The 14421-nt window shown below is 43.6% G+C and overlaps 1 protein-coding gene across 2 annotated transcripts; it reads right to left on the bottom strand.

Moving 5' to 3' along the window:
- Nucleotides 1–5481: 5481 nt before the first annotated feature.
- On the bottom strand, nt 5482–12389 carry FST (follistatin). Of its 2 annotated transcripts, none has more exons than XM_073583393.1 (6): nt 11533–12389; nt 10154–10345; nt 9025–9243; nt 8637–8861; nt 8033–8263; nt 5482–7618 (listed from the first exon to the last, which is right to left on the bottom strand). In XM_073583393.1, coding segments are annotated over exons 1-6 (948 nt in total). In that variant the 5' UTR covers nt 11612–12389; the 3' UTR covers nt 5482–7616. The 2 variants fall into 2 exon arrangements, with proteins under 2 accessions (XP_073439494.1, XP_073439493.1); XM_073583392.1 differs by having other exon boundaries at nt 5482–7333; nt 11533–12388.
- Nucleotides 12390–14421: the final 2032 nt, after the last annotated feature.

Consider the following 14421-nt stretch of genomic DNA (forward strand, 5'->3'; position numbering starts at 1 on the left):
GTATGTCCGTATTTTACATCCGTATGTCTGTATTTTATGTCCATACTTTACATCTGTATGTCCGTATTTCACGTCCATATGTCTGTATTTTACATTCGTATGTCCGTATTTTACGTCCATATGTCTGTATTTCATGTCCATATTTTACATCTGTATGTCCGTATTTTACGTCCATATGTCTGTATCTTATGTCCATATTTTACAGCCGTATGTCCGTATTTTACGTCCGTATGTCTGTATTTTACATTCGTTTGTCCGTATTTTACGTCTTTATGTCCGTATTTTACGTCCGTATGTCTGTAATTTACATTCAAATGTCCGTATTTTACATCCGTATTTTACATGCTATGTCACCTGTGTTTATACATCAGTAGTTAATAAAATTAATGTTAATAACTGCAATATATCCATAAAGATCGGATGCAATCAGGATGATCTGTATGAGGTTTTTTTTCCGCACCCATAGACTTGAATGGGCAAGTCTAATCCGAAATACAGAAGACACTAGTGTATGCTGCCATTCTTTTCTCATATACACTTGGTCAATGTGAAAACATATCATCATCTGAACATCTCTATTCGATAACATTGATCCATGTGATGCCATGTGTGTTTCCTTCTGGACGCACATCGTCCCCCCTAAAGTTTGCAAGGGGCAATAGATGGGTTGCTGTGATGCTCCAGTGAATCTCAGCCTCGACTTCATAGCAGATCCCTATATGTACGGCGTTGCTGACATATTACCGTACATAGTACAAGTAATCAAGCGATCACAGGTTCAATTTTCCTAAAGGGACTAAAAAATAAATGAAAAATAATAAAAAAGTTACTAACAAATAAAAAGCATAAAAGTTTCAATACTTTTCTACATTCAGAACTAAAGAAATAAAAAATAGGCAAATCACCCATCTGTGAAAGTCCAATGTGTCGAAATATACAATAATTTAGCTCATACGGTAAACCCCGTGGAGAACTAAAAAATAGAATTAATGGACGGAATTGTAATATTTTTCATTGTAAAACTTTCTGCAAAGAATATAATAAAAAGAGATTAAAACATCAAATTTGTGATAAAAACTGCTGCTCAGTATGCAAAAAAACAAGCCGTCACAGAGCTCCATGTACAGACACATAAAATAGCGACAGGTCTAGAAAAACGGTGACATAAAACAAATTGTTTTTAAAACTTATAAAAAAAAATACACAACTTTGGTATCAGCTTATTCGTACTAACCTGGAGAATGATGTTTGCCGGTAATTTTGGCACACCCACCCATCAGTGGTTATCAGCTCTACCATGTGCGTATGTAAACAGTGACCAAAGCGAACAGCATAGCGCCACTCTCTGTGTAGTGGCCATTCCCTGGTACTGCAGCTCAGCTCCTATTGAAGTGAATAGAAGCTGCAATGCTGGAGAACTGCCATTACACAGCTATGCTGCTCAGCCGCATTCACTGTTCACACCGGCCACCTCTAGAGCTTAGAACACAACCGGTATTTGTCCGACCCACATGTAGCTGATATTTATTTATTTTACTCACTTATATGGCGCCATTAATTTCCATCCCTGTCCCCATTGGTACTCAGTGTGGAGTGTGGGAGGAAACTGGAAAACCTAGAGGAAACCCCCACAAACACAGGGGAGAACATATAAACTCCTTACATATGTTGTCCTTGGTGGGATTTGAACCCCAGACCTGCAAGGTTGCGGTGCTGACCACTGAGCCACCTTTTATGAGAGTAAAATAAAAGTTTTAATTACATCCCTTAAATTGGGTTTATTTACCCCTCCTGGGTAATTTAATGCAAATTTTCATCCCCGAAGGGTTGTATTAATTACACCTTTGAGTTTGTTAAAGTAAAATTTAGGGCTCATTCACACATTCAATTTTCACTTAGGAGTGCTGTTTCAAACTTCCGTGATTTTTGAGGAGCGAGAGGTCCGTGACTGATTTTGATCCGAGGGTCAGATCAAAATCGGCAACGCGAGTTAAAGGGTCCGGGAAAAAATGATGACATCCAAATGCGGTCCGATTTTCACGAACTGTAAGAATGAAGAAGATGGAGAGACTTTTTTTTTTTTTCTCCACTGATGACACTCGGACCACACTGTGGTCAAACTCTTGTAAGTCTGATCAGAATAATTGGTCCTTTTTTCATGGTGTGAATGAACCCTTAAGATCCCGTTACATTTAGCGATGCACCAGCGATCCCGACAACGATATGACGCGGTCAGGATCGCTGGTGCATCGCTAAATGGTCGCTAGTGAGCTGCCAAACAGGCAGATCTCACTAGCGATGCAGCAGCGGTCGGCGGTCGATACCTGTCACATGCAGCGAGGGTATCCGTCTTCCGCCTGCGTCCATGGAGTCGCTCATCGGCGCCAGCAGGAAGCCGACGACGAGAGTGGACCAGGACGTTCTCGCGCGATCAGTGATATCCAGCGAGGAGCCGGGTCGGAGGTAAGTGTCACACGTAGCGAGATCGCTACCAATATCGCTGTTGCGTCACAAAATCGGTGACACTTTTGTGAAGGGGGCTTTAGAGTGGTGGAGCTCCTAGATGCCAGACCAGAGCACAGAGATGACACAATGAATTGTTGCTTCGTGGATATTTTTTTTACCTGTCAGTGCAGAGACATGGATGTGACGTGCGGGAGCCTCTACCTGCTCTCGGATTAATCAGTCCCATCTTTCATCATCTGCTTCCCTTTCAGGAATGATGTCTCTGGTTTCTAAATCAGTCGGATCAAAAGTTACCTCCTGTGACCGCCCGGAATGAGGTCTGCTCTGAAGGACGCCGTCTCGCTTTGGGTTATGGATAATTGTTACCCACTTAGACCTATTTGTCTCTTATGATTCCCACGTATTTATCACCAGACACAACAAGGGCGACGGATATAGACTTTCTATTTTAACGCTGCCTTTGTTGCCAAAAGTGAGCAGTTGTGTCTGAGCGTTGGATACGAAGCTGCCAACACATTGTTCCTAAATATATATTATTGACCGGTGAGGCTGCTCTGCCTCCATGTTATCAGCTCAATTAACTGGATAATATAGTAAGTTTTTTTTTTTTAAATCACACATTGAAGATTGCACCAATCACAAGCTCACCTCTGGTTCATCATCCACGGCTGTTTTTGTGTTTGCTGACATAGTTGTAGGAAACAATGGCAGTAATAAAGAGTAATTGCGTGCAAACAACCCCATTACAAAAATGAGATGTGTTTTACACCCCCCCCTCGGTCCACCCTCAAACACAAAAGGCAATTGGAAACTGGAGTTTTATGATGATTGCTTGACACCACTAGAATAGGCAAACAAGAGACCAGTAGTTGTCAGTAATGTACACACAGAAGGACTAATGGCTTTACCAATGGCTTGTTGTAGGCTATCAGCGGGTGTGAACAGGCACGAGGGGGGAGATTGCACTTTCCATTAGATTACACGCTAGTTGTGCATGGTCTGGTAGGAAAGAGTTTGGTGAAACTACTAATCTGAGAACTTTATTCGATTGTTCCCCCACAGACCTCAGTCTACCCTCTCTCCTGGTAATCAGACTATGTGGCGACCCCATATCTGGGGCTATTACTGCTCAGCTTGGGTCATTGTTTCCCCCTTCTGCTCACCTCATCCTTATCCCCAAGAGAACGAATTGGACTCTTACAGACAAGCCATCCCATTAGCTGCACAGTGAACGTCTGACCGTTCCCGGTTCCTCCTATAGATCCCAGCATCATCTGTTAAAAATTAGGTCCAAATTTGACAGTTGTGGCTGTGAAATCACATTCATATTGTAGATATATGGAACCTGTCACCAAGGCACAGTATTCGTAATGAGGTAACCCACCTCTTCCATATCCGAGGCTCGCTGGTTTGGGTATGGAGACATCAGTCTTGGATATTTCTCATTATGTTATTGCATCTTCCTCTGAAAAAGTGTCAGTCACCAGCTTTTGTATAGGACCGTTACCTTAAAGAGGTCTTCTGGTTATATAATAACAACAAGAACCTATACTCTTGATATGAGATTGATGGGGGTCCAACACATGGCACGCCCTCCGATCAGCTGTTACTAGACATTGACCGGAGCTGCACTGTGCAGCCTCATTCAATATGGAGCTGCAGATGTCATCAGATAGGATCTTTTCTTATGTAGGTTGAATAATATCAGTATCATGTCACCAGGAAACCCCTTTGTATCATATGTTCCCTATTTCTCTGTGTGCCCCCAAATGGTGCACCTGTAATGCACCATATTCTCCACTAGAAGCAATCATCTTGGGGATTAATGCCTATGGAAAACTGCATCGAAAGGAGAAGCAAAAAAATATATATTTTTTTAATACAGAATATATACAATCAAAAAGAAAGAAATTGAAGGTACTTGGTATAACTCACTGTATTACAAGCCCATATAATATGGATGCGTAACACCCCCGTGTACAATTTAAAGTATCCCCAAATTTTGGAAAACTTCAATCCCTTCCAATCAAAAAGCTGACGAGGCACAGACATGGTGAGGCAATGACTAAGGACTGAAACGAGTCTGCTTTTTTCTATGATGGTGGAAGTATTTTATTCTACATGGGTTTTAATGTGTCGCAACTAAAAGTTTTTCTTGCTGGGATCTCGCATTCTTCAGGATCTTGCACCACCGCAAGTCTCCGAGCAATTGGCATCCATATCCTTTCTATTCAATCTCAGAAACAAGGTGAAGATCTTCGGTGCCACTTCATTTTAGTGGTTGGTGGTGTCCAAATCCCACCCCACCCCCATTGATGAAAACTTCTCCATTAAAAAAAACAAACAAGTTTTCAAAAATGTTAAAAATAAATCAGGAAAGGGTCCATATCTCCAGAGCCGAGCCGGTATCTACAAGAGAAGAAGACGCTGTAGAGTCACAGGGGAGGGGGGGCGTAATTATTATTAAAAGAAGTTGTGACCCTGTGACAAATCCTCTTTAAAATGAGCAGTGATGCGAATGCAACTATTAATAAACCGCACTTTCTACAAACAACAAGTGTTTTTCTTTCTCCCACCTTTTTTTTTTTTCTTTTTTTGGCTCCATCATTTAATTGGGTTTCCGCTTTTTAATTTTGAACTGGCAATTAGGAAGGTCTAGCTGTTTGTGTTTCTCACTTTTAAGGGGCGCTTGACATAACTTGATAAGATTGGAAGTCACAGAGTGCCAGACAGATGAAGTCTTCCAGAGGAGGAGGGACGGGGAGAGACAAGACAAACAAAATTGATCTTAAAGACCTGAACAAATAGGGCAGAGTTTCACTGTAGAAGACCCTCGGGAATACTGTACTGATTAACCTCGCACTCCCTGCAATGAATGTCCTGTTTACTCCCAATTATGGATATACATATGCGCTTGTACTATAGGATAAGCGATAGATTTAATGACTTACTCCCTACCCAACCCTACAGTAACTACAGTACACTATAAGACCAAATCCACACAGATTACAGAGCTACATAGGAAATTTCCATTTTATTGTTCAACCATAATTTATTTACAAATACACTTTATAACTTTTATATACATTGCACATTTACATGGTAAAAAAGTACAAAACTATATATTTAAATGAATTTATATTTAACTTGCCATGTTTTGAAAATATAAAATTGAATCAGAAAACCAAGAAGTTTAATTGTGGAAAAAGGCAAGAAACTTGGACTGATAAAGCTCCGATATGGTTACAACCAAAACAGAACAACACTAATGTTTTGGCATGAGTTCATGGATTAACGGGATATGTTCCCATAGAGTCCTTACGTTTGTGGTTTTATTCATGGCCACGTAATATTAATGGCCATTAATGACAGATTTTCAATGAATCTTGGGTTCATGTAAATATATATAGATTCGAAGCTTGTGATCAGTCAAGATTCCTTGTAAACAAAACCCAAAAGGATGTATGTACAGGACTAAAGATAAAATCCAATAAATAAACATACTGGAACTGACATGCAAATGTGAGGAAATGAAAGAAAAAAGCTCTAAAAAACAGAAACAGGCTCGGTTCTGCACAACAAGGCTTTGGGAACCACCATGGCGGTCTACAGAGAATTCACCAAGCTATGATCTACGGAACTCTGCCAACCCTCAGGGCCGGATTATGTTTGGTGGAAGATATTGGGCAAATAATTTTGTAGGGGCAGGTCCATGAACCCAACCTGAACCCTTAACGCAGCCACAAATGAGTATGGTTGAGGAAGGACATTTGCCAAATATAGGGACAGGTTCCTGGACCCGACCTTATCTGGTATGGTAGCCACAAATAAGGACTACCGCATGTTTGACGAAGGACATCGGGTAAATAATTTTGTAGGGGCAGGTCCCTGTGTCCGACTTTAACCCTTATGGCAGCCACAAATAAGAATTATGTTTGGAGAAGAACACTGGGTAAATCATTTTGTACCTTAACCCCTATGGCAGCCACAAATAAAGATTATGGTTAGAGGAAGGACATTGGGTCGATAATTTTGTAGGGTCAGATCAGTGGACTCAACCTTAACCCCTATGGCAGCCACAAATAAGGATTATGTTTGGAGAAGGACATTGTGTAAATAATTTTGTAGGATCCATGGACCTGACCTTAACTCCTATCACAGCAATATATAATAGAGGCGGATGTGCATGTGCTGAAGTTTGGAGAATTAATGGAAACTATTCCTTTCGAGCCACATGCAAGCTTGACCACCTCTTGATCGATCAATATAATCTTGGGATATCCATAAAGGTGAGTAGTAAATACCCTAATCAAAAAAAAAAAATTCCGGGCCCAACAGCAAACCTTTTAAAGCTCTGTAATTTTAATAGACCAAGGTAGGAAGTAAGGATGGAAGAGATTCCCAACTTGGTGAATGGCGCCATAAATATACCCTCCATATAATCCGGCCCTGCCGACGCTTACTCTATGACATCAATGTATGGAGCGGACAGCAATGGTCAGTGATAAGGAATGGACTAACAAAAAAAGCTGAACTTTACAAGCAAAGGTTTTCTCACAATAAATAACACTGCTCTCCCTTTGACGAATATATTTCTTCAAAACAAGGTGTACAGTCAAAAAAAAAAAAGACATTTTATGTATAAATTATGAAACATGACACAGTATAAATAAATGTCTACCAGACTCAACTATATGTATACTTTTTTTTTTCTTCCTCAAAATAAATAAGCATACACCTATGTACAGTATGGACATCACTCCTTGCCAAAGGCTGTTCCAACAGTTTTACCAGTGGACTGAAGATAATGGGAAGCTGTAGTCGGGGTCTTCCTCTTCCTCTTCGTCCTCAGGATCTTCATTAATGGCTATATAGGGGAATATAGGGGAGCTGTTGTTTAAATAAGGACAACAACAGCGCAGAAGCTCAGTGCATGATTGTTTTTGTGTTGTTTGTTTTGCTCTCTGAACAGCCATAAAACAGCGTTGCATTGTATGTGACTTTCAGCGATGCGTTTCGGCATCAACTTTTTTGTTTTTTAATTAATACTTTTTTTTTCCTGTGTTTTTTTTTTTTTTTAAATTAATCTATGAAGTCTTAACTGCAGAAAGTTTCTGAAGAACCCAATGGATCAGGCTTTTATTGCAGGTTCCTGTAATCAGACAAAAAGCGCTCGTGTTCTAGGTGTACTGCTCGTGTCCTCGAGAGTTAGTAGCGGCTGCCGCGCAAAAAAAGACAAGAGACCGGATCAACCGGTGAGTCTCACGGGGGGGGGAGTTAGATCACTCAAAAGCATTAATGAAGCATTCAGCGAAGCACATAGAAGCGGAATTAGAAAAATAGAGGGAAAAGATATTCTCAGGCAACCCCTGGTAAATAGAAAGTATAGCTTTTCCTGCCCAAGAGGCAATAAGAGTCAGCTTCTCTGCTAGGAATGGAGCACGATAAATAGCTAGCCATTGTGCTGGTATCCAATTCTCTCTAGTCTTCATTACGGAGGGGTTGCCTTTCGATATCTTAGATTGGATTTTGTTTGTTTGTTTTTTTTTTGCGGAAAGTCACTTACAGTTGCAAGATCCGGAGTGTTTGACTTCCAAAAGTACACCCAACGAGCAGGCTGCCTGCTTCATGGCGCACTCGCTGGGGTAGGTGGTGTTATCACTGGCACAAACCGCGTCATCGGACTTGCTGTCCGGGCAGTAATCTTCACACACCGCGCAGCGTCCTCTGCCCACCCGGCTGTCCCACAGGCATTTCTTACTGAAGCTGCACTTGATATCTTCACACGACTTTGCCTCTGCAAATAAGAATCATATGTCAGTAATCTCTCCATTAGCAAACAATACATGCATCTCTACGGCCATTGGAGGGGCTGCAGACCACCCTTCTCCTATGGCACAGTTGTAGTAATTTCGTACTACCCCAATACTTTTTACCAGGTGGCCAATGACATTAATAACTGGACAGCTGAACTAGGCACTAATAACATTTTTAGTTATTATTTTTATCATTATTGGTATCGGTTTTACTTTTGCACAATCTTCATATTCAGCTGAATTCTTTGTATTTGCCATTATTGGGGACAATCTCAAGTTAAGCAGATCTTGGCTACTAAGTGCAGTAGTTGTGCCACAGGCAGATGTCTAACGCCAGACGGTGCAGATACTTACTTATGCATTTTCCTTCGTACGCCAATCCAATAGACCTGCCCAGGAGACAGGTTGCTTTCCGCAGATGACAGGCGCTGGCATACGTAATCCCATCGTTTCCGCATAGGTATTGCTCCGGGTAGGTTGGCTCCGGGCAGTGCCGATGACACGTCACACAGTAGGCATTATTGGTTTGGTCCACCACACACGTGGAGGTTCCCGGACAGAGGACGTCTCTGCACGTCTCTGAAATAGACACAGGAGAGAGCCATAAAAATGTGCCCAATCGAAAACCAGAACTAGTGACACGGCCGTACCAAAACATCACAATCCATAACATACAGAGGGGTTTATAGTCCCCGCTCACGGTTATATCTAGTGCATTGGTACAATAACGCCTTGGACATACTTTTGCATTTGCCTTGGTACTGCACATCCAGCTCTGGGATTCCTTTGCATTTGGCCTTGAGCAGAGCGCACTCATCCTTGTAGGTTTTGCCATCCAGCCCACACACGGGGCCTTTCCAGGTGATATTGGAGCAGTCCGGAGCACAAACACACCTTGGCTTATTTTTCTTATTCATTTTACATTTTTTCCCAGATCCACAATCCACGTTTTCACACGTTTCTGTTTTGCAAAATAAAAACGATCTGTGAGCTCAGGTCAACATGTATCAAATGGCGCATTAACAACAAAACAATGCATCTCAGACGTATCACACAACGCTAAGCTCCTTTTATAAAGAAACAAAGTAACACCAACTAAAAAAAAAAAAAAAACTATAAGAAACTCAGAAATGTAGCCAGGGAAAAAGGTCCAAAAACTCCCATCAGTTCACATGATCTACAGAGAGGGAGCACAAGTTCTTCCAAAAATCTGGTTCAAAATTGAGTGCAGATGTCCCCTTCACTGCTTTAATAAATCCCCCCCGTGAAAACTAACACTTAATAATCAAGTCTAGGTGGTCACAATCTGCAGCCCCAGACTAAGGCTGTGTGCACACGCTGCGGATTATGTGCGGATTCATCCGCGCGGATTTTGTAAAATCCGCAGGTGAAACCGCAGGTCAAAAGACCTGCGGTTTTACCTGCGGATTGCTCTGCGGTTTTGCCCTGCGGTTTTTCATCTCCTCAATAGAGGAGATGGCAAACCGCAGGAGAATCCGCAGAAAGAATTGACATGTCAATTCTTTCTGCGGATTGAAAACCGCAGATAATGCGCGGAAAAATCCGCACTGTCTGCACTGCGGTTTTTGATTCCCATAGGGAATCATGGTACTGTACACCGCAGCGGCCAAAACCGCTGCGGAACCGCAGCAAAATCCGCAGCGTGTGCACACAGCCTAAAGGACCCCAGGTACGGTAGGGCTGAGGGTATGCGCGTCACATTCAGAAACAGCTTGTAGAACTTAACCCTAATGGCTGTAGCGTGATCTATGGGAAACGGACCCCCACGCCTTCCCACCCCATAATGTCCGCAGACACTACCGATGTATATTAACATGCTGTAACGATTAGGATGGTGCGGAGCGCCCTACCTTTGCAGGGTATGCAGTGCGGTGCTCCTCCGTTGAATATCATCCATTTGAAAAGCGTGCTGTTGGGTACGTCTTCCTCCGTCCAGGACGTGCCCAGTCTGCCAGTTTTGCAGCATTCCTCTTTGCTCAGTTCCGTCCTGTACAGGGTCTGGCATCGGCCATTCTTGGATTGCTGTAGCCAACAGTTCCCAGCTGCAAGACATAGCGCAGCAGCCATATCAGTGTCACTTAGCGGTGACTCAGACAAAACAAGCGTGCTCCACTGCGCGACTTCCACTCCACTGTTTACTTTTATTTTGTCCCGTTTCATAACCCCCGCAGTAGTAACACCAGCCTATCCCCAGACACGGCGCACACGGGTTAACCCCTTGAGAGGCAGCAGATCCCACACGCCGTCTCCCTCTATCGCCGACACAGGCTTAGAAATAACATAGAAGCACAATTCTTCCTGCGTTTATTGCGGCATCGAGTGCGTTCATCCTATAAGTGATATGCGTGCGTGTCGCGGTGTCGCAATCTGAGTGGGCTTCGGAACATTCGCACATTCTTTCAAAATATCCCATTAAGCTGGATCCCTTACAAAAACAACAGGGCTGAAAAAGTTTTTTTTCATTAAAAAAGAAAAAAAAAAATGTACAAACTGCTCAACACCCCAGCCAGAGGTACCAAAGATAAAGCTGTCCTTTCCTAGATCTGGACCATAGATTCTGCTTTGTGTCAATTTTTTGTTTATAAATATCTAACAATATGGAAATAAATAAATAACCAAAAGACTCTTAAAAAAATGGCTGATAACAGGGAGCAATAGACTGCAAATAACTATACAATAAAAAGTGGCAAAATATTATAAAATAAATATATATATACACACATAAATATACTATATTTTTTATTATTATATGTCTATATTCTGCAGCACTTTACAATAATCTCTCCAATGCTGGACTATTTTTTGTAAAATAATGCATTTATCCTACTTCTATCAGACGCCAGGACACAATGCGGCCGTCACCTTTATCCACTACAACCCTCAGGTATCTTCCCAATCGTTCCCAGAATTAACGTCATCCGCCATAACTCCAAACAATATCCGGGACACCAGGGAAAACTTTTACCTTTCCCATTAATTCATCAGATCACTAATTTCTCCAAACTCCTGGAAACAAACTTTTTTTTTTAAATTCCAGTCCAGGAAAAAAGAAAAAAAAAAAACAACCGAAATCCACTTTCTAAAAAAAACTTTTTGCAAATTGTGTCCCGTCCAATGCAGAGATCACGAAACGATGAAAAAACTCCCCAAAAAAGAATAAAAAAAATATATATATAATAATTTAAAAAAAAAAAAAAAAAGAAATGAGAAGAGGGGTTGAGGTGCTTACCCTGGACAGTGTGATCTCCCATGAGCTGGCTCAGAGACATAGTCACCAGAAGTCCCAGCAAGCCCTGGCGAGGTAACATCCTCAGTGCGGCAGTCTGGAGCTGATGTGCGGGCTGAGCTCTCTATTGAATGAACGTCAGGCAATGCAGTCTCTCTTTAAATCTATAAGGGGGTCTTAGCTGTCTGCGGTGGGCGGTCTCCGCGGTGTGTATGAGTGTGTGTGTCTGTTTTGGGGGTGGGGAGTTTTTTCTTTTTTTTTTTAACAATTTCACAGTGAATCAGGTGACATTTTTTTTTTTTTTTTTGTTTAATTTTTGCAAACAACCTAGAGCTCCGTGTGCTGGAAGGTGGCAGAGCTGGGGGGCACAGTGCGACCACCTGTGGGCACAGAGAGTGAGCTGGTGGGGGGCACAGTGCGACCACCTGTGGGCACAGAGAGTGAGCTGGTGGGGGGCACAGTGCGACCACCTGTGGGCACAGAGAGTGAGCTGGTGGGGGGCAGCTTATGGGGGCTCTCACAGGACATCTTGGCACGGCTGAGTGATGCCGGGTGGTCGATAGCCCCCTCTTTGCCTGCTCTCCGTGCAGTGAGGGCGCAGAACTCCCGGCCGCCGCGTCTCCACAACTCCCTGACAAGAGTTTGTCCTCCACTAAGTGCAGCAGTGCGAGTATGCGGAGCCCACCGGAGCAGCACCTGCAGGCCAGTGCCCCCGGTATCCTAGCTCGGGGGCCACCTCCGCTCACTGCTGGCCTCTGACTGCGGCCCTTCCTGCTCTGCACCCGGACAGCGGCAGGAGCAGCGCACATACGAGGTGGTACAGCGCCCTCTGATGGCGAAACGCCGCCTCACTCACTGTCTCCGCACTCCTCCATGATGTGTCCGTCCCTATCATTCCCTCCTCCACCCCCGATATAGCGCTATTCTAGCCCGTGTAACCGACACTTTACCTCTCCTTATTACTAGAGTTGAGCGAAACGGGTCGAAAAAATTCAAGTGTCACCGACTTTTGGCAAAGTTGGGTTTCATGAAACGAAACCCGACCCTAGGATGAGGTCGGCCACGAGGTCGGCGACTTACGCGCCAAAGTCGCGTTTCAAAAGTTTGTTTTGCGCTCTTTTTCAGCCAATCAGGATGCACGAACACTGTGGGCAACGTGATGACATAGGCAGGGGTCACCACCATCTTTCAGAAGGGCATGCAAGTGATTGGCTTGCTTTGGTGGGCGTCACAGGGGGTATAAAAGGACGTGCACGCCGACCGCCATCTTACTTCTGCCGATCTTAGCATAGGGAGAGGTTGCTGATTCTGTAGGGAGAGCGTTAGGCAGGGAAGAAGAAAAAAAAACTGCTTCTGCTGCTAGCGATTTGGCCTGCACAACACACCAGTCACTGTGTGTGCAGTGCAAGGGGAGGCTATATCGTGGTGTATCAGTGGTGTTGGTTGTTAGGCTGCCTTCTAAGGCTTCCTGACAGCTGCATTGCTGTTTACCCACTGCTCTGCAAACTGCTTTTTTAAAAGCAATCCCAATTTTTTTTTTTTGTCCTGCTGAGGTACTGAGCGTGCATTTTTTCACACCATACAGCGGTGTACGCTCCTCACACAGTACCGTGTAACGGCTGTTATCACAGCCACAGTGAAGCTATCTGTGTGTCACTGTGGAAGGATAAGTCGAGGACATGTTCCGTTCTTACAGACCTGCACTCTAGGGAGATTCCTACTCTGCCCAATTCTACATACACCTTGTAGTTTGTGATACACTAGCCAATTTCTGCCTGTGACATAGCGCTGTGATATTCAGTGGGCCTCACACAATCCAGAAAAGTGTCCAGTGTCCACAAGTGTCTGCAGAAATTCAAAATCTCCCTTATCCTCTAGTCACTTTGGTCACAGCTGTGCCATCGAGCCTGTGACATAGCGCTCAGATATTCAGTGGGCCTCACACAATCCAAAAGTGTCCAGTGTCTGCAGAAATTCAAAATCTCACTTATCCTCTAGTCACTTTGGTCACAGCTGTGCCATCGAGCCTGTGACATAGCGCTCAGATATTCAGTGGGCCTCACACAATCCAAAAGTGTCCAGTGTCTGCAGAAATTCAAAATCTCCCTTATCCTCTAGACACTTTGGTCACAGCTGTGCCATCGAGCCTGTGACATAGCGCTCAGATATTCAGTGGGCCTCACACAATCCAAAAGTGTCCAGTGTCTGCAGAAATTCAAAATCTCCCTTATCCTCTAGTCACTTTGGTCACAGCTGTGCCATCGAGCCTGTGACATAGCGCTCAGATATTCAGTGGGCCTCACACAATCCAAAAGTGTCCAGTGTCCAAAAGTGTGTGCAGAGATTCAAAATCTCCCTTATCTTCCAGTCACTTTGGTCACAGCTGTGCCATCGAGCCTGTGACATAGCGCTCAGATATTCAGTGGGCCTCACACAATCCAAAAGTGTCCAGTGTCTGCAGAAATTCAAAATCTCCCTTATCCTCTAGTCACTTTGGTCACAGCTGTGCCATCGAGCCTGTGACATAGCGCTCAGATATTCAGTGGGCCTCACACAATCCAAAAGTGTCCAGTGTCTGCAGAAATTCAAAATCTCCCTTATCCTCTAGTCACTTTGGTCACAGCTGTGCCATCGAGCCTGTGACATAGCGCTCAGATATTCAGTGGGCCTCACACAATCCAAAAGTGTCCAGTGTCTGCAGAAATTCAAAATCTCCCTTATCCTCTAGTCACTTTGGTCACAGCTGTGCCATCGAGCCTGTGACATAGCGCTCAGATATTCAGTGGGCCTCACACAAGCCAAAAGTGTCCAGTGTCCACAAGTGTCTGCAGAAATTCAAAATCTCCCTTATCCTCTAGACACTTTGGTCACAGCTGTGCCATCGAGCCTGTG

Source organism: Dendrobates tinctorius, unplaced genomic scaffold (assembly GCF_039654945.1).
Source record: "Dendrobates tinctorius isolate UK_male_01 unplaced genomic scaffold, ASM3965494v1 ptg000078l, whole genome shotgun sequence".
Lineage (NCBI taxonomy): Eukaryota > Metazoa > Chordata > Amphibia > Anura > Dendrobatidae > Dendrobates > Dendrobates tinctorius.